The sequence below is a fragment of the Trichosporon asahii genome (assembly GCF_000293215.1).
Source record: "Trichosporon asahii var. asahii CBS 2479 unplaced genomic scaffold scaffold00075, whole genome shotgun sequence".
NCBI classification, from domain to species: Eukaryota; Fungi; Basidiomycota; class Tremellomycetes; order Trichosporonales; family Trichosporonaceae; genus Trichosporon; species Trichosporon asahii.
This window is the reverse complement of record NW_014040850.1, coordinates 2,206,411-2,225,910: the sequence shown is the minus strand read 5'-3', so window position 1 is coordinate 2,225,910 and position 19,500 is coordinate 2,206,411. Positions and strand designations below refer to the sequence as shown.

The window sequence follows — 19,500 nt, the reverse complement described above, 5'->3', positions numbered from 1 at the left end:
CCGTGGGGCGCACAATCCGCGTTGCGCTCCTTCTCCGCCGTCGCACGAGGCATTTGTTATCTCACCCTGGCCATCTGTAAAGACCCCGTCACCTGATATCGGCGTTGGAAACAGGACCCGGGTATACGATCCGCACTGATAACGAGTAGATTTCGGAAATGTATGCATAACTACACCTGCCCCCTAGGGCAGCTACATCCTCGTCTAAGCGCCGTCCCTACTATCGTCTAGGCCGCTCTAGGCCGCGGCACGAACTTGCCGGCTCTTGGGGACCCAAGCGGCTTTCCTCTGGGGCTGCTCGGGCTTGCCCTCCTGCTGCTCCTTCTTCTCCTGCTTCTTACGCTGCGTGGGGAGGGGAGCGGCACGGATGGTGTTGAACGCGCGCTGGGCGTGCTCAGCGTTGCGGATGAAGAAGCCGGCGAAGCGGCGGTGGGTCGTCGTCTCCTCGACGTGGACCATGGTGTTGTCAATGGTGAAGTCAAGGGCGTTGGTGACGAAGCGGTGTCCGTCAAGGAGCGAGGTCGAGCCCTCACCCTTCTCGTAGCGGTATGATCGGCTGGCGGCCTTGAGGACCATGAGCTGCTGGAGGACGTCCTCCTCGGCGTCAGCGTCAGCACCCTCAGAAAGGAAGGCGGCGAGCTTGGCAGCGTCGATCGAGGTGTAGAGCTTGAGGAGGTTGCGGACGTTGGAGACACCGCGGACGGCGACAACGTCGGAGAGGAAGAGGTCGAGGTAGCGCTGGACGGCGTCGGGGGGAGGGTTGGCCATCCAGGCCTGGAGCGCGTCGGGGTCCTCGTAGGGAGGGGGGTTGACCGAGAGGTACTTCGGGCAAGCCTGGAGGAAGAGCTCCTTGAAGACCTCGAGGGCGTCGTCGCCTCCCCGCTGGAGGGTGGCGAGCTGGTCTCCGTAGTGCTCCTTGACGATGGTCATGATCGAGTCGTCGGTGGGGCCGGGGGAGAGGGTGGTGCAGATGGCGAGGAGGGCGTACATGCGCTCGCACTGCTTGGTGATGGTGTGGTACTGGTAACTCCTCGTGTGGTACTGCTTCATGCGGATGAAGAAGATCAGGACCGAGATGAAGGTCTTGATCGCGTCGGGCCAGCGGCCGAGGGCCATGTAAGCGCAACCAACGTGGTAGTAGGTGGTGACGTGACAGGCGGTGATGCGGGTGAGGAAAGCGTCACCGGTCAGCTCGACGTTCTCCATGATCTGGAGGGCGAGAGTGGGGTCGCCGAGGAGAACGTGGACGCGGAGGAGACAGATGAGGGAGAAGTAACCGAGGTTGCGGTAAAGGGGCTTGGAGCCGTACTCGCCAGCGATCTCAGCGACCTCCTCGGAGCTCTTGCCGGCCTTCTCGGCACGGAGCTGCTCGTTGATCTGCGACTTCTGCATGAGCGAATAGAGGACGTTCAGGACAGAGTAGCACGACCAGATCTGGCTGGCCTCAGCGAGCATGTCGAGCTCCTCCTCAGTCTTGTTCTTGGGGCTGGCGCGCCACTGAGCAAACGACTGGAACTGGTAGACGAACTCGTCGAGCATGTCCCAGAGCCACTGGATAGGGAGGTCAAGGGGAACGGGGCCGTCCGAGTTCAGCAGGTAGTTGAACAGCTCGCAAATGTTCTCGTACGACTGGAAACGGTCGTCAATGGTGGGTTGGAGACGAGCGTAGACGTGACGGAAGTAGAGCTCGCGGTAAAGAGTCAGGAAGACCTGGTCGTTCTGAACAAGGGGAGCGATGAGCTCAGCCTCGGGCCACTCGGACTGCTGGTAGTGGGCCTGCACGTCAGTTGCGCCAGATAGGGATAACTCACCTGAGTGAGCTTGTTCCAGCCGCTCTCGTACATGTTCGTGATCGTGGGGAGGTCGTTCTCGAGGATAGCCTGGTGGAACAGGACAATGAACTGAACAATAGTTAGCGATCCGTCTCATGCGCGCCCTTGAGACGCGTCAACTCCGCCATGTACGCACGCGCTTGACGTCCTCGGGGACCTGCTCGAGGGCAGCGGCCTGCTCCTGCTCGGCGGCAGCCATCTGCTGGGCGTAGGCGTGCTGCTCGAGCTCCTGGAGGCGGCGGTAGGACTCCTCGTCATAGCCCTCGGTGCCGTACTGGGGCACGGCGAGAGAGCTGAGAAGCTCGTCCTCTTCGGGCTCGTAGAATGCCGTCGGGTCCGCCATGGTGTCGTCTAGGTGCCGGGGAAAGGGGTCGGCTTTTGGGTGTAGAGTATGGTTGCTCAACGCAGGATACCTCGAGCTCGAGCGACACTGCTTCGTCCTCACTCGTTCTTTGTCAAAATGGACTTTGTGCGACCACGTGGCGTGCGCCTGGGTGCCAACGCCGCGGCGTTGGGGGAAGTGGCACTGGTGGCAGGATCGACAATAGTCGAGCCTTTGTCGTAGCTAGCGGATGAATACAGGCGTTTTGGTGATAGACCGTCGTTTAACGCCTTGGCGCTCTCGTAGCATCTGTGAGGATTGTCGAGGGTCTCAAAGAAATTCAATACGTGCATGGTACTAGCTTTTTCTGTTGATCCCAGTCGAAAGCGCTAATCCCTGCCGAAATCGGGGGAAGGCAGAACCGACATTCGCCAAGCACTCGGTGGCACTCTGGTCGGGTTCAGCTGCTACACCCTTGCTCTACCTAATTGGATTTCTTGGAAATTCAACAGATCGTACAGGTGAAGACTCAGATAGGCCCACAGTCAGTAGGTGTAATACTTTCAGAAAGTTCGGGGGTGCGTAAGGTTGTTTCCATTACCGCTAATACACCCCACACCGATCGAGATCCAGACTATCCGTATGTTTTAGTAATACGAAAAAAGATTTCGGGTGAACGCAGCGAATGGCGATGGGGTAGTTGTATAGTACGTGAGCTGGACGTGAGAGCCTAACGATATTGAGAGCAGTGCACCTGGCACTGTTGCAGAGGTAGCTAGCCTCTCGCGGTTATAGTGCAGCACCCTGCCATTCGAGATTATAATTACATCTCAAGGCAGGCAGTGTCTACGCACACATGTGCATGATGTCGTCGGACTACTGGAAATGCTGTAATGAGGGACATTCGATGTCCGAGGGGCGAAATGCATGGCGTCACAATCGAAGTCCAACGTCGGACCCTTTGCCAGCTGAACGTCAAGGACGGTGGTGAGTAGGCCCCCTCCTGAAGTTGCATTTCCAAACTCCCTGTACTCCTCAAGTGCTTCGACATTATGACAACCTGTAGGTACACTGGACACGTAGCTTCGCAGTTGACTGACTTTGGGAGCTATGCATGCAGAATTAGGCGCGGCAAACATCATTAAACCTCCCAGCCTTGTGCCCTCATGTGTCGATAGTCCGCATTTCCAGGTAAAATCGAGTCTGTGATGGACTGTGCATCATCATCCAGTGAAAAACGAAAGATTACCGCGGTAATCTAAGAAAGATAATGATATTTCTCCTACCTGAATCACGTGAAGCATGAGTCGTCAACAGTCTGCCTTTCTCGCTCGTAAACAATGCACGTCGCACAGATCGTTGTTCACGCTTCCACCCCACACTCGACATCAGGCCGAATGTCTGGCCTCAAGTTTGACCCCCCGCAGGTGTCCCCAGTCACTGAGGTGGATAGGAGGAGATTCCCGAGATTCCGCGCGTACATTAGGCGCAGGATCGCCGAGACGCTCCCGGAGTCTATCCTGCAGGGCGCGATCACCGAAGTCGTTACCGACGCAATCGGAACACTGGACAGCCGAAGCGAGAAAGAGGCAATTCTCTGCGTCGACTCAAACATTGATCTGGAGAGACTGCTGGGGCCCCTGAAGCATCAACGGATCCCGGCGCACCTCATGACTTGGAAGGACGAACCCCGCTCGCTCGGAGTGCGCTCAGTCAGTCGCAATGGAAGCGAATGCGCTGACACGTCAGACATCTACACGACAGACTACCAGCACCAAGTCCGGCGTCCACATCCCGGACATCACTGTTTACGTCAAGAACGTGGCGACGGGGCAGATTGTTGTCGCTCATGTCGTGGAGATCAAGGTACGCTTGACGCTCAGCCATCCTCTGACGCCAGATGGACGACGGCGACAGAGCGAGACAGTGGCGAGCGGGTGTTGCTCAAGCTATCTTGAACATGTCTCAAGCACACGAGGCTCAACAGACCACAGACGGAACATTCGTCCTTGAGACAACATTCTGCCGGTTGTTCGCCTCTGATCGTACGCTGAATGTCGAGGTCGCCGAGGGACGTCAAGCTGGCACGACATGTACAGTCCAGGAGCTTCTGGAGAAATCCAGCGAGCTGGCAAATTCCATGCCTCATGACTTCGCGCCGTCGCAGCAGCCCGAGGCCACGAAGGTGGACGACATCGGCATCGATGTTGCACAATTCGAATTGTTGTGGAAGCATTTCCAGCGCGCCCGAGCTCATATCCAGAGTCTGCCGCCGGCGCCGGTTGGGGCTTCCGCCATTCTGATCCCAACTCTCGTTGACCCGTCTTTCGAGAGAGAGATTGTTCGACGGACTCCTCTCCCCGCGCCTCGAGAAGAAAGCCCTAGCGGGGACGACGATACGGAGGACGACGGCGCCGACGGGGACGTGCCTCTTCAGCGCCTTCTGGCCCAGTTCACACTGGACGGCTGGCACGTCAAGCTCGTTTCTCCGCGAGACTTCAACACTATCTCGAACATTATCTGAAATTTGTATGCGTACTTGTTGTTCCTATATTCTGTAGCCTGCACAAACTCGAGGATTGATTATGTGGATTTTACTGGCAGTGTTCGGAATCATCGAGTTCTGAGCGAAGGGAGCATGTACGGTGCATCCGAGATATTTTGGTCGAATGAGGTAGGAAGTTGTCCCATGGACCCTCGTACATGCACCGGATTTGGCGAAAGTGAGACTGATAAAAGATTCAAGGACGCAGGCAAGAGAATTCGTAGTAGTCCAGTCGTCCTCGTTCAGAGTGAGGTCGGTCGCGGCCAAGATTTAATCGAACACCCAGCCACGAGGAGGTGGGGTGCCTGCCCCTTTCACTGCCCGTTCCTCGTTGCTCGCAAGATACAACAAGCGCCCCGCGGCGGCCTGTAGATCACCTAAGCACGGTGATTGAGTAGGATTCGCACCCCAGTAGTCTGGGCGCACACCGCCGAGGCTATGAGCCATGAGGCCGACTGCTTCCTCCGCAAGGGCATCTTCTGCCCCGCGACACCGTTGTTGACTCCTTCCGTCCCAGGTCTTATCACTTCAGGTGCATACACAAGTCGGTTACAACCTACAGAACGTCGTCGCCACCTATGCGAAACTTCCGTTAATCTTCTGTTTTTCTCCGCTTAAGCCTTGACGGTGCCCTTGTACGCGGACTCGGGGAGGTACTTCTTCAGGACCCCTTCTGGATGGACCATCTCGAACTCCTAATTGACGTTAGCAAAGCATTCGCAAACCCTCCGAGGCTTGGAAGAGAAAGAAGAAGTCGGAGGGGGAGTAAAACCTCGTGAGGGTGGATGGAGGTGGAAGTGCCACACTCAGGTGGAGGTCGGTGGAGGTACCTCCACCTCCACCGGACCCTGAGCGGGAGCAAATCCACCTCCTCACCGTATGGTACTTACCTCGGTGGCATCCTTGCCAGCGTAGAGCATGATGGCCTTGACACCTCCGGGGTGGTCGGGGAGGAACTCGGTGACGTCGAGGACCTGGCCGTCGATGATGACCCAGAGGTCGTTCTCCTTGTTGTGCTGAGCGACCTCCTCGGCGGTGTACTCCTTCTTCTCGGCGGGGGCGGTCTTCTCCTCAGCGGGAGCGGCGGCGGCCGGAGCAGGGGCAGCGGCGGGGGCGGCCTGGACGGCGGGGGCAGAGGAGCCAGACGAGCCGCCGAACGAGAACTCGAGGTTGACCGACTTGGTGGCGGGGTCGACACGGACACGGGTCTCGAGGAGGTGGTCACCGATGGCACCGAGACGGCCGGCGGCGGACTGGTTCGAGAGACCGTGGAGGAGGTAGGAGGAGGCGGAGCCACCGGCGACACGGCCGAAGACGACGCATCCGAGGAGCGAAGAGCCACCGAGACGGTTGGCGCCGTGGACACCACCGGCGAGCTCACCACAGGCGAAGAGACCGGGGATAGGCTTCTCGTTGGCGTCGTGGACGGCAGCGTCGGTGCCGATCTCGAGACCACCCATGGTGTAGTGGAGGACGGGGGTCATGAGGGCGACGGCAAAGTTGTCGTCCATGGAGTACTTGGCGTTGTTGAAGAACTTCTTGTTGAAGGGGTCAGTGCCGGGGTGCTCCGAGTAGTAGGTGTGGTCCTCAAAGGTCTTCTGGAGAACCTTGGGGTCGACACCCATGTCCTTGGCGAGGTCGTAGCCGTTCTTGTAGTGCTTCATGAGACCACGGCCGGCGTAGTGCTTAATGTGCCACTCGATCTCCTTCTGGGCAGCAGAGTTGAGGACAAGGCGGACGGGGAACTTGTTGTTCTCCCACATCTTGTTGGTGACAAAGTCACGGTGCTGGAGCTCGTCGACGAAACGGTGGCCGGTCGAGTCGATGAGGAGACCACCGCATCCACGGAGAGCCTCGGCAGCAAGGAACTTGACCTTGGCCTGGGGGTCCTTGGGGTCGACGAGACCAGTGGGGTGGACCTGGACCTTCTCGAGGTCGATACCCTTGGCACCGACACCCATGGCCATCTTGTGGCCGTCACCAGTGCAGTGGTCACCGTTGGTGGTGGGGAGGTCGAAGAACTCGGGGCGGTACTTCTTGAGGAGCGAGTCCGAGGAGAAGTCGGCGGCGTAACCACCAGTAGCCAGGACAACAACACCACGCTCCTCGAGGGTCTTGCCGTCAACCTCGTACTTGACACCAACAACCTCGTCACCCTCCTTGATGAGCGAGGTGACCTTGGCCTTCTTGATGATCTTGGCACGGTCGGGCTCGGCGGCAGCAATGTCCTCGAGCTTCTCCATCAGGGCATAGGTGATGGTCATACCAGGGAACTGGGCACCACCACGGTGGGTACGGGGCTCAGAGTGGCCACCGAGACGCGAGACCTTGGAAAGGTCGAGGCCGAAGGCCTCAATGAGCCACTGGACGGCATCGCCCGACTTGTAGGTGAGGACCTTGATGAGGTCGTCGCGGGCGAGGTCACGAGCAGACTTCTTAGTGTCGGCGAAGCTGTGATTGGTTAGCGGCGATCGCCGACTGGATGACGCCTATACTCACAACTTGGCCGAAGAGTCGGGGATGTTGTTCTCCTGTGGGGCTAGTCAGTACTCGGGCCTCGATAGAGGTGGGCGTAGCAGAATGCGTGGCTGTCGCCATCACAGATCTGCTCGCCGGCGGTTTAACGTACCTGCTGGGCCTGTCATTGTGTCAGCTCGTATTCTAGACCGGTTTCAATAGTACTCACAGCAGTGCCAGATCCGTTGATTCCAGAGGTGGCCTTGGTCGAGTTTCCCTGGTGGGGTCAGATCCTGCATGCATCTGGTTGATCGCCGCCGAAGCGGGCACTTACACCCATGAACGAGTTCTTGTCGAGGAGGAGCTGCGCACTGTAAGCGACGAGTCGACGGGACAGCGCTGTGCGCCGGCGTATGTACTTACGACGTTACCACCACGCTCAAGAACGGTGTGGGCGGCCGAGAGACCGGAGAGACCACCGCCAACAACGATAACCTTGGCAGACATGATCTGGAATGGTCAGTGGATCTGCGATGTCGTGGCACCTGGATGCAGAGTGTGGGAACCGGCTCGGGTCACCGATTGTGGTGGGCTGCTACCTGCTGCGGATCGCTGCTCTGACAGCGGGCCAGTTGACGCTGTTTCGCTAGTACTCACGGATGGGAAGTGGTGATGTAGAGTGGGAGATATGGAGAAAGGAAAAGGGGCGTGGATGATATAGAGGATGTAGAGTTAAGGCTGGGCGGTGTGTGTCCGGGGTGTGGAACGGTATGGGCCGGTCTGGGCGGTACGGGCTGACCACGAGAGTGTCTGGGAGTGGACGATGGGAAGTCAATAGCCGACAGGCCGTGTGTGCCCGGCCCCTTTGGCCCTTGCAGCCGTGCAGTCACGGTGCGGTGCGCGGTGAGAGCCTGAAGGGGGGAGGATGCCGCCTGGCCCCCGTGTGCCAGCGTGTGCCAGGCCAAACCGTAATCAATCTGCTGTAGCAGCATCATCATCAGCGCGGGGGGCGGCGCAGGTCTCGCAGCTCTCACGCCGGACGCGTCTTGGAATCCTTGGCCCTGCAGCGCTCCCTGCCTTTGGCTCTCACATGATTCCGAGACCCGCCTACTGCCTGCACCCGGCACGTCCGCCGCCTCTTGACGTGGGCCGCCGTCACCTTGTCCGGCCAACCACATTCAGCGCAATACGCACACAGCAATCCGCAACTTCCCCACCCACCGTCCACCGGGTATCGATCCACCCGGTTACCCTCGATACCCCGCGCTCCCCGGCCCTCCCCCGGGCTCTTCCCGGCCACCAGTTGCACCCACCCCAGCTTCTGTTATGTAATCCCCCACATCGCTCGATCCACTTCCGCCGGCCCATACGCACCCATTCCACAGCCATCTTGATCGTCGATGACGCCCATCAGGCCACCAGGAGACACATGTGTGCGCAACGCGGTCTGACGCTCACTCTCCATGTCGCTCGATCAGAGTGTTGTCCGTTTGTTTCCAGGATTGCCAGATGCATCCAGGAGCACATTTCTTCGCACAAAGCCGCATGCCGAGCCTCACCGGGGCCCGCGACTGATCGTGCACTTCGTCCGTCGTCCGCGGGGTGCGGGGCCGACGAGCATTTGTATTAATATGCACAATGCTCGGGGATCGCCGCCTCTGCTGAAACAGCTTGAGCGTTCTCGCCATCCGGCGGTGCTTGTACGCTCGAGCACTCAAGAGACGCTCAGGTTCCGTTTCTCAATTACAGTTGACATCGGAAAATGCACCGTGGGAGAGTTCGCCCACATCTGCCGTCACGAGAGATCTGCGGATGCGATCGTGGTGAGAAAGCCGCATGCCGAGGACCGAGGCTCGGTTTGCGGGCTGGAAATGACACGATGCCCAGCGCGTGCACTAGCGGAAATCGCTTTTGCGCCGGAGCCTGCATTCGCCACATCTTTCCGGACTAGTGCTCCGTGGCGGCCGCAGCTCTGTGGCAGGGAAGACACAAAAAGGTGTAGCGCCCTGGGTGCTAAGACAAGACTAGTTACTGCGCACCCGATCAAGTGGCATCCCTGCCTCCAAACAGCCGCACTCAATCGATGAACCGTGTGGACGTGTCGTTCGAGAGCACTCAGGTGCATGCTCCACCTTCTCTCTGCACATGGGCGCCCATTGCGATTTGTATTTCTGACCCACTCGAGAGGCAGCCTTCGCTTGTGCAAGGATGCCGGAGACAGCGCCGCACGCCGCTCTCGCCGCAGCCACCAGTCAATCCATGCACGCGCCCACGATTCGTGATCGACGTTCTGTCTGACCCGAGTCACCTGACCTACCGACCTCCACCGGGCGTTCGACATGAGTGGGAGGCGCGTATAAGCAAATGTCCCGCCACGTGGCTGATGACGTGTGGCGTCGCGAACTCTGGGTGAACGCGCGACACCTCGAGCTCCGTTCGCAATAACAACGACAGGATCCAGACATACGAAATGGTGAGTGCACCGCACGCCTCGCAGTGGCAAGAGTGGGCGGTGGGCGTCGATGCTGGTGGAGCCGACGACGAAGCATCCATTCTTCCCTCGTCGCCATTGCCTCATGCACCTTCCCTCATCGCGACCTCACCATGCTGCTCGCGTCCCGACCATGCCTGCACCCGCACAGCCTCCGCGGCGCTAGAAGTGACCGATCTGACCTCCAGGCGACATCCGATAAAGCCCTCGGCGGAGCGATGCTCTTCGTCGCCGCCTTCGTCTTCACTTACTACACGATCTGGGCTCTGCTCCTCGTAAGTTGACGCTAGGAGTAGGAAACTGACAGCAGCCCTTCGTCTCGGACGCTTCGTCACTCCACGACCTCTTCCCGCCTCGCGAGTGGGCAGTCCGCGGCCCCGCCTTTCTTCTCCTCGTTGGTCTCGCGGGCATCGGTGCCTTCTTCGGCAAGGTCTCGATGGCCGAGGCGCGCAAGAAGCGCGCGCAGGGCAAGACGGCATAGACGGTCACCCTCCTTGGCACTACTCTCTTCCGGCTCTTCTCGATCGATTGACATCTCCTCACCTTCCCTCCTTCCCTTCCGTGTACAAAATCACCGCGTCAAGCATCACGTGCGCGCCGCACACACGACTCACCACCCACCAACAGTAAGAATGAACGCTCAGGTATAGACTGCAGGCTCAGATTAGGATTCCAATGCATCACACATAGCGCTAGAGTATACACAAGATGGCAAAGAATTACATGGGTTTGTTGGTTTCTAACTGTAATCTAACTATTAGACACTGATCGCCGTTCCCAGGGCCTTCTCAATATCCCAACTACTACCTAAGCCTTTTCGCTTCCTATCCGGACGTCGTGAAGAGAAGCGCAGTCCGCTCGACTGTGTCGGCTGTGCTCGCTGTGATGGCTCCTGATGCTTCCCCGCTCCGGATCATGGTGTTCATGGTGGTGGAAGGGGTGCTCTGGCGTCCGCTCATTGGCGTCGCCCTCGAGATCCTCAACCTCGCTCGTGTCGATACCGAGCACCTCGCGCTCGACCTTCTCGTGCTCGAGCTTTGCGCGCTCCTGCTCCATACAGAGGCGGGAGTACTTCGACTTGGCTCGAATCTGGGGTCCCCAGAAAAAGGCAGCGAAGGGAACAAGGGCAAGCACGGCAGCGATACCTCCCATCATGACGAGCGCCCATCGCACCGTGAGGCGCTCGAACATGAGCGTCGTGCAGAAGGTGAAGATACCGGCGACAACATTGCGACAGGAGCTCTGCGCCGCAATCGCACTCGACGCCCAGGTGCCGTACGCCTCGGACAGGTGCGTGAAGGATGTGATGTAGATGCTCATAATGGCGGCGAGGAGGATGGCAACGCCGATGAGCGGCGCGATCCAGTGCACGGTCGGAATGCTCGTGAAGCCAGTGATGAAGCAGCCGACGAAGAAGAGGATGCCGGCGACCATGGGGGCGTAGAGGCGCGCCTCGACGCCGTGCTTCGGCGCTTGGCGGCGGTACACCTTCTCCTGGATCCAGTTGATGCCGAGGCCGAGGATGCCGCCGACGCAAATGGCCCAGTATGTCTGGCCGACCGCGAGGGTCGAAAAGCCGAAAGTGTGTCGGAACATATACGGCAGACCTGCAATTTGGGTGTAGAAGACACCCCAACCAAGTCCGATCCAGGCCGAGAAGAACATGACAACAGGCTCCGTGGCGAGGAACAGCAGGGGGCGGAGGAGCGACTCGCGCATCGCGACGCTGAACTTGACCTTGGTCACCTCGCTGCGGGCGAGGTATCGGGCTCCGTCGGACGTGCCGCGCGTCTTGCGCAGCTGCTTGGCCTTGCGGCGGAGAATGACCGTATCGCGGGTCTCGACCATGACGAACGCGACGACGGGGATGAACACGCCGACAATGATGAACTGGATCCACCACACCCAGCGCCAGCGCAGGCGCTGGTCAACCTCGACAAACACCATTGTCGATCCACCAAGTCCCGTTCCGAAGATGGCCGCGAAACCGAACGCAGCCATAGGCACACCGCGCTGGCTCGGGACGAAGATGTCGGAAATCGTGCCGCCAACAAGCGTCGCTCCCAGGCTTCCGCTGAGGCCGAGGATGAAGCGGGAGATGAGAATTGTGGCCGTGTTCTGCCCCAGTGTCATCATCAGGTGGAAGATCCAGAACACAATAACAGCACTGATGTACGTCCACTTGCGTCCGAGCTCCTCGGACAGCGGCGCGAGGAACAGCGGGGCAAAGGCGAAGCCCCAGCAGTAGAGCGCGATACCAGCCTCAACTTCGAGCTGCGAGCACCCGAGGTCGTCGCACATCGTGCCCGCCGAGATCGAGAACGCCGAAGTCGTGTACGCCGAAATCAGGGTGTAGAACACGGCCACAAATGTGATACCCAGTTTGCGCGGGAGGGGGAAGTAGAACGGATTCTCCTTCGAGCCCGCCGGGAAGTCGACCCAGATCACACGCTCCTCCTTCCCCTCCTCGTCCTTTGGCATGTATCCATAGGAGCAGCCTTCTGGTAACGGCCCCACGGCGGACGCCAGTGTCGACAGCGACGGCTTGCGGTCGCTAAAGGACCCCGTCACTGTCGGTGACGACGGCGAGAACTTCTCCTCTTGCGGTAACGGCTCGATGGCGACGGCGCCGTCGGCGTCCTCGCGCACGAGCGCCGGCTCTGGATCCTCTGATACATAGCACACTGTCCGCCGCGGCGCGGACGCGGGCTCGAGCATCGACATCGCCTATCGTCGTCCCGTGGGGGTCTGTGCGAACTCGAAAACAATCGGTGCGTCGGTTAACTGCAAATGTCGGTGATGGCCGCTTTCTTGATCGTGATAGTTGTTGTGTATTCTTCAAGAGTCGACTGCGTTGTGCGGGGGATCGTGTGTGTGGAACGTGTCGCGGCGTGTGGTTTTATACAAGAAGGCGCTCAAGTTGTGGGTCAGGTGAGTAGAGAAGAGTCGATGTTGCAGATTGCAATTGCAACAAGCCGAGTTCCCCAGCCAGATGCCGCCGGTGGGATGATCCTGAGTAGTGCAGGTTTACGCGATGCGAAATTGCAAAGAAACTGCCCGCTTGTACGTGCCAAGCGAAGCTCTCGGTGCGTCTGGCTGGTCTGGCTAAAGGCGGCTTACTCAAGATAGCTCCACCGGAGGAAGCCGACAAAGCCTGGGCGGCAACGGCGGCATGCTGGCGCTCAGGTGGCGGGGCACTGGCCGCGGCCAACCGGCCCCGCCGAGAGCGTCAGCCAAAAATGCGGGGGTGGGCCAGTCCGGCGGACCAGCCTTGCCTTCTTCGACTAGACGACTCACTACTAACTCGTATTCCTTACGCATTAACACTACTCGGAGACAAAGGCGCATGCATAATACTCCGACAGAAGCACAACAAGACACACAAAGAGTCGTTCACGAGATACAACGTGCATCGGTATAGGAATGGGGGAGGAATGCTGGAATCAGTCTCACCCGGTGAGCGCCGGCCGATCGGCCGTACCGGCCGGCACACCGCCGGTTTCATTGTTGTTGCCTCCACTATCACCTTCCACTGCTTCGGTCGCCGACACTACCTCCACTCCCTCCACCGCTATCGTTTGCAACGCCGGCGCCAAGTTCTCGGTCGCGCTCGACGCTTGCACATTGGAAAGTCAGCTGGTCCGCTCTTGGTTTCCCCGGAGATGTGCAATCTGCCCTCAACAATGTGTGAGGAACTACAACGGATCGATATATCTTCTCTGGTGGAAGGGGGCACAGTCGACCCCCTCTGAAATGAAGTAATGACACTCCAGCTCTCACGATCGGGCAACGGGGTGTCTTCAGCCCGCCGCCCGTCGTCGACACTGGACCGCGGGGCGTTCCTCTCCGTCCCACCGCGGGAAAGCCGGTGGCGTCTGCACTGTGAGGGCGACGGCGAGGAATCCGTATCGAGTGGCGTTCTCGGCAAGCTTAGCTCTGGGATCGACACGGCAAATCCAGAATCGGCAGTGGCAAGCTCATGGTCGCTTGCGTCTAGCCAGGTGAGAGGGGAGGAGTAAGTGTCTCGCGGCCAATCCTACGGCTGACGGCCACCGGGTCCGTGATGGCTCTTAGTCGCGATATCTGCCACCTGTGACAGTCAGTTGTAGAAGCGTGCTGCACAGTCTGGCATCAGTGCGTGTTCAAAGAGTTGGTGATCTTACGCGACTGTTGTCTGTCAGTTAGCATGGAATCCGATGTCCTCGCGTGGCCCGGTCCCGTCTCTCTAACCTCGCTGTGCGTTAGGCCACATTGCTTGAGTGCGAAGGCTGTCTTGGACAAGTGATGCGGAACTCTTCATCAAGGGCGCGCGCTCACAGTTTCGCAGCTCGCTTCCCATCAGGATCCCGGTGGAGCAGTGTTGAGGCACCAAGACGGGTTCAAGTGGAGGAGGATCAGTGGAAGCAGATGGGAGCAAACGGGACCACTATGCTGGACGCCTCAGGCCGGGGGTTAGAGTTGCCCTCGTGAATGCGCCACAGGCCGCAAGTCGCTTCACAGGATTCAGCTGTGAGAACGACAGCTGCCCGAACGCACTCGCCTGGAGTGGATCTGGTCAGACGACCAGTTCCCCGCTTCCCCTCTGACTTGCTGCTGGGACAAGTGACCCAGAATCCTGCGGAAAGCGACACCGGAACCGCGATACGAGCACCTGGCGTAATCCTGGCTCCACAGATATGTGCGGCCTGGGCCCCGTGGTGGGACTACTATCGCTCACTGTGTAATGGGAATCCTACGATTTGGCCAAGAGCCAACGGAGCTCAGAAGAGAAGACGGCCTGCTACACCCCACTCTTATGAGTATAATATGTGTCGTACGGATACCACGTGGGACCCACATGGCCTCCCCCGACAAGAGCGCACTCACCCCCGAGTCCGTGTGGCTCGACGCTCCGCTTCATCCGATAGACAGATACCTATATACGACGCACTCTCTCTCTAGATATCTCTCTATCGAATGTATTGTCTAAGTCCATCCCTCTAAGGATACACCACGACAAGCTCGTCTCGGCCTCGAGTCTCCAGCTCTCGTCCGCCCACGACAATATGCGCTTGCTTCGAGCGAATTGCTCTGAACTCAGTCACTGAGATTGAGACTGGCTCTCTGCCTGGGGAAGGCAGGGGTACCGGGAGCAGATATCCTCAGCGAGAGAAGCACCAGCCATGAGGGCACAGTCGTCTAGATCGGATACCAGATATCTGCGGACTGTTGCTGGTTTATGAGTCAATATCGACAACCTCGGCAGGCATCGCAATCTTGAATGGGTCTTTCGGCATCTCGCCCGGTGCCCGGAAAGCCACCAGATCCGCGGACAGAAGCAGCATACTAAGTAATGACTGATCAGCGCCGGCTAGAAGCTCGAGGCACTCGGTCAGTGAGGCATTTGGCACTGAGGGCGCAGCGATAGGACCCGATCCTGTGCCCATTTCGGCCGTGATTAGGAAGTCCAAGTCGGGGATTTCGGCGGTGGCAGACGTATAACTACGGTCCGGTTTGCACTCGTTTCATCTGGCTTGCTGCTCGGCGACTTGTGACCCCGCGATTTCAGCAACCTAGAGCAGGGTGTACGTTCCTATGCATGCTTGCTGCAGCGTACTTGTTCATCGTTCGAGCACTTTTATGACGTGGGAACCGAGCTACCCGTATCAGACGAGGGAAGTGTGCCGACTTTGCACCAATCAGAATGCCGAGTTTGAGTTATCGGCCGGTGCCATCGCCAGACCTCATGTGAGGACTGCAAGGCACGACGGCGCAGGACGGGCTTCTAAATCTGGTGAGCCAATGTCTTGGCCGGGTTGCTTTACTCTGCCCCGCTGTTCTCTGAATCGGCCGCTCCCTGCTGCTTTCAGCCCCAGTAGAGGCACGGAGGCACAGGCGCTGGGGCATGTCCAAGGGCAAGCTCGTACTTTGCCTTTTTGCTCGAGTCTGCCGAACTCGCTCAAGGGTCCACCAGCTCCAATTGGCGGATCGGTCTGTTCGGTGTTGTCAGATCGTACCCTTCCGCATGACCACTGAGGGGATACAGCGCGGAGCAGCGGAGCCTAAGCGACATCTGAATTCGAGCTGCTCCAGCATGAGCTCGAGCTTGTTCGTCCATGTGGCCCTCGGGTCACGAGCGCAGTGGTGCTGTGTATTTCGAGCGCTCGGCAGCTCTAACCAGAATTAGGGAGTCGTCTGCACATGACGTACGGTAGGCTATACATGTGAATTCAGCCCTTCGCACCCCGCAATGATGGATACGCAGAAGATATGGATACCAAGAAAAGCGGGCAGCTATTATGGACAGTGTCCAAGACAAGGCGGCGCCGTGCACTCTGTTGTGTTCTAAGTATGCGGAAGCCAAGCCCACATGTTGTCTCTTGATGCGCGAGGATCGGGTCAGGCTGCCCGATTGACCAATAGCGGGGAAGGGGTCGCGTTTATCAGATAATTTTTCCAAATACCTGTTCTGCAGAAGTGAGCCACAGGCCAGGAATCAGAGAGGAACAGGACCCGCCGCAATGTCAGAGGTCACAAGTCGTACTTCCTTCCCATCAGGGCCAGGCCGGCCCTGGGCCGTACCTCGCGTGGGCCCAGGGCAGGCTTCGGGTCACCACACCCGACGACAGACCACTCACATCTCGTCGTGCGCCTGCAAAGGGCTGCTTGCATTCTCGCCAAGACTCCGCTTTAGTCCTGCCCGCCGACTCTGCGCGCCCCCAGGTGCGCCCCGGTTGCCTCAGACCAGTCACCAGCCGTGCAACAAAGTTTGGTCGTCCGTCTTTCCGAAATAGAATCCAACCCCAATTGCCCAGGCTGCTCAGCGACAGGCCAGCTGCACCCCGCGGTCACGGCACGAGACCCCAGCCCGCGACCGACAGCTGCTAGCTCGCCTAGCGCTCATCTCGATTCGCTGTGAGCTACTCTGCAACTCCCCGACAGGCCAAGGGAAACCGCCAGGGGTAGGACCAGTCGGAGGCGTAAGGAGCGGCCGTGAAAAAGTCGCACATAGCGCACAGAGCGTCCACACAGCGTTATCAGATAATCCCGAAGTCAGTGCGGCCTTAAAAGTAGCCTCGCTTCCCTCAATTCGACTTCTTGTCGCCCGCCCATCTCCATTCCTCCTTTTCTTCCCGTAACCCACCGTATTCGTGTGTTGTCGACCACACCTTCTCGGGACACTATCAGGACTGGAGTCGCCCCGCACCACTTGACCCTCGCACTCCCCGACGCCCTTCCCCGGAATCTCTGCAATGGTCGCCAAGGCCATTCTCGCGGCCTCCATGGCCGCTGTGGCCGCGCAGGCCAAGGTCATTGAGCACTGGTGGAACATCTCGTACGCCCAGGCCAACCCCGACGGAGTGAGTTGCGGCCGTCGCAAGAGCTAGCAGCGAATGCGGAACGCCCCGCCGAAGCATGTCACTGACCCTCCGCAGATGTTTGAGCGCCGTGTCATCGGTATCAACGGCACCTGGCCCCCGCCCGTCCTCATCGCCGACAAGGGCGACAAGCACATTATCCACGCCACGAACGCCCTCGGAGATGACAACATCCCGACCGCCCTTCACGCCCACGGAATGTTCTTCAACAACTCCGCCTACTGGGACGGTGCTACCGGCGTGACCCAGTGCGGTATTCCCAACGGCCAGACTCTCGACTACGAGATCGACCTCTCCCGCAACCAGGGTACTTACTGGGTCCACGGCCACTACAACGGCCAGTACGTCGACGGTCTCCGCACTGTTTCCATCATCCGCAACCCCCGTGCCGACAACCTCACTTGGGATGATGAGTACACCCTCGCCGTCTCTGACTGGTACCACCGCCAGCACCAGGACATGCTTGACAACGACTTCCTCCACTGGACCAACCCCACCGGCGCCGAGCCCGTCCCCGAGTCGGCGCTCATGTACGTTATCGACAAGGACGGCAACTACGTCGGCGGTGCCGACAAGGTCACCGACGGCTCCGTCACCAACGACAACGCGAAGATCCCCTTCGAGGCCGGCAAGACCTACCGTATCCGTATTGTGAACATGGCTGCGCTTTCCATGTTCATGATCAAGTTCCAGGACCACGACATGTACGTTATCGAGACCGACGGTGTTGAGGTCGAGCCCTACCCGATCGACGTCGTCACCGTCTCCGTCGCCCAGCGTTACTCCATCCTCGTCAAGGCCAAGGAGAAGCCTACCCAGAACTACGGCATCGCCGTCTACCAGTCCGAGGACATGTACGACGTTGTTCCCGACGACCTTATCCTGAACAACACCGTCACTCTCGAGTACTTCGCCGACCAGGAGCGCGGCCAGGAGTTCGTTATTGAGGAGTACCCCCTCATCAACGACACTGAGTTCCGCCCTGTTGAGAAGATCGCCTCTGCCAAGCCCGACGTGGAGTTCACCATCCACGCCTACTTTGACACCTTCAACGACGGCACCAACCGTGCCTCGTTCACTCAGGACGGCGGCTTCCAGAACGTCACTTACCGCTCCCCCAAGGTTCCTTCGATCTTCACCGCCATGTCCATGGGCGACGATGCCTTCAAGCCCGAGGTCTACGGCCAGCAGACTGGTGTCATCACCTACAAGCACATGGACATGATCCAGCTCACTGTCCACAACTGGGACGCGGGTTTCCACCCCTTCCACCTCCACGGTCACGAGTTCATGGTCATTGAGAAGTCGTTCAACGTCTCGTCTGACGACGCCATCGAGAACCCCCCTATCCTGGAGGACCAGGCCAACCCTGCCCGTCGTGACACCATCACTATCCCTCCTGAGGGCAAGGTCGTTCTTCGCTGGCGCGCCGACAACCCCGGTGTCTGGTTCTTCCACTGCCACATCGACTGGCACCTGTCGTCCGGTCTCGCGATGGTCTTCGTCGAGGCTCCGGACGTCATGCAGAAGAACTTGAAGATCCCTCAGCAGATGTACGAGCACTGCCAGATCAAGGACATCCCCACGACCGGCAACGTCGTCGGTCTCAACTCGACCTCCGACTTCAAGGGCCAGGCCACCGGACCCCAGCCCCTCGTCATGGGCTGGACGCCCAAGGCCAAGGGTGTTATGGCCGCGTGTGTCATCACCGTCCTCATTGGTCTCGCTACCATCATCTGGTACGGTGCTGGTGAGCTCAACGAGGAGGAGCTCGAGGAGGAGGTTCGCCGCGCCGTCGAGGCCAAGCAGAACAAGGTCCCCCTCTGGAAGAAGGCCCTTGGTGGCAAGCAGGCCGCTTAAATGGAAGCGTAGCAGAGGACAGCAGCATCATCACATCATCTTGTCTCTTTTTCCTTATCTCTTTCACGACCCTATCACATACAAAAAAGCCAAAACAAGGACACCCGCCCGCATGGCAGGGTCCTTTCGTAGCATCATGATCTCAGGTTAGAGGATGTATCACCTCCTAATTGTCTCACAACCAAGTGTGCCCGGGAGAAGCAACATCAGCGTCTACCTCAAATCGTGTGAATTTGCGCAAGCGTCGAATCCGCATACCGCCTGTGTTCCTCAATCGCTGATCAGAGTTCCTCTGCGCCATTTTATGCCTCAATCGTGTGACGGCAGCCGGTGCAGAGGAAAGGTAGCTTGGCGGTGATCCAAAGGACCACGGGCAGGCGGCCCGCAGCTCAGATTTCTGCGGAACGCGGCCGAACGGAAGCAATTGCGGCATGCGGCAGAACCTGCCTCCACCACGCCAGATAGCGACTGACTTACAAAGGGGAGCGGTAATGTTCCTCGTTGCTTGGCCCAGCAGCGACTTTTGCCACAGCACACCGCACCATGAAGCTGCCGCAGTACATCCACGCCTTCGCCGAGCCGCTGAGGCATGAGGACGTCGCGACGCTGCTTACGCTGCTGGACACGAAGCACCG

The 19,500-nt window shown here is 58.9% G+C and overlaps 5 protein-coding genes across 5 annotated transcripts; 3 read left to right on the top strand and 2 right to left on the bottom strand.

Annotated features, from left to right (window-relative positions):
- Window positions 1-237: 237 nt before the first annotated feature.
- A1Q1_06446 (eukaryotic translation initiation factor 3 subunit 6) lies at window positions 238-2,175 on the bottom strand (the record flags this gene model as incomplete). Its single annotated transcript, XM_014321560.1, has 3 exons — window positions 238-1,764; window positions 1,812-1,901; window positions 1,969-2,175. 3 exons carry the CDS (start codon window positions 2,173-2,175, stop codon window positions 238-240), a joined length of 1,824 nt encoding a protein of 607 aa, XP_014177035.1.
- A 1,319-nt stretch (window positions 2,176-3,494) lies between these two features.
- Window positions 3,495-4,678, top strand: A1Q1_06445 (uncharacterized protein; the record flags this gene model as incomplete). The annotated part of the gene is made up of 4 exons (XM_014321559.1): window positions 3,495-3,866; window positions 3,919-4,020; window positions 4,082-4,199; window positions 4,254-4,678. 4 exons carry the CDS (start codon window positions 3,495-3,497, stop codon window positions 4,676-4,678), a joined length of 1,017 nt encoding a protein of 338 aa, XP_014177034.1.
- A 635-nt stretch (window positions 4,679-5,313) lies between these two features.
- A1Q1_06444 (fumarate reductase (NADH)) lies at window positions 5,314-7,663 on the bottom strand (the record flags this gene model as incomplete). Its single annotated transcript, XM_014321558.1, has 7 exons — window positions 5,314-5,394; window positions 5,590-7,150; window positions 7,199-7,230; window positions 7,329-7,337; window positions 7,386-7,433; window positions 7,491-7,520; window positions 7,580-7,663. 7 exons carry the CDS (start codon window positions 7,661-7,663, stop codon window positions 5,314-5,316), a joined length of 1,845 nt encoding a protein of 614 aa, XP_014177033.1.
- A 2,692-nt stretch (window positions 7,664-10,355) lies between these two features.
- Window positions 10,356-12,155, top strand: A1Q1_06443 (uncharacterized protein; the record flags this gene model as incomplete). Its single annotated transcript, XM_014321557.1, has 2 exons — window positions 10,356-10,374; window positions 10,429-12,155. 2 exons carry the CDS (start codon window positions 10,356-10,358, stop codon window positions 12,153-12,155), a joined length of 1,746 nt encoding a protein of 581 aa, XP_014177032.1.
- A 4,724-nt stretch (window positions 12,156-16,879) lies between these two features.
- On the top strand, window positions 16,880-18,865 carry A1Q1_06442 (ferro-O2-oxidoreductase; the record flags this gene model as incomplete). The annotated part of the gene is made up of 2 exons (XM_014321556.1): window positions 16,880-16,987; window positions 17,063-18,865. The coding sequence occupies 2 exons, from the start codon at window positions 16,880-16,882 to the stop codon at window positions 18,863-18,865; spliced, it is 1,911 nt and encodes a 636-aa protein (XP_014177031.1).
- Between the last annotated feature and the right edge of the window lie 635 nt (window positions 18,866-19,500).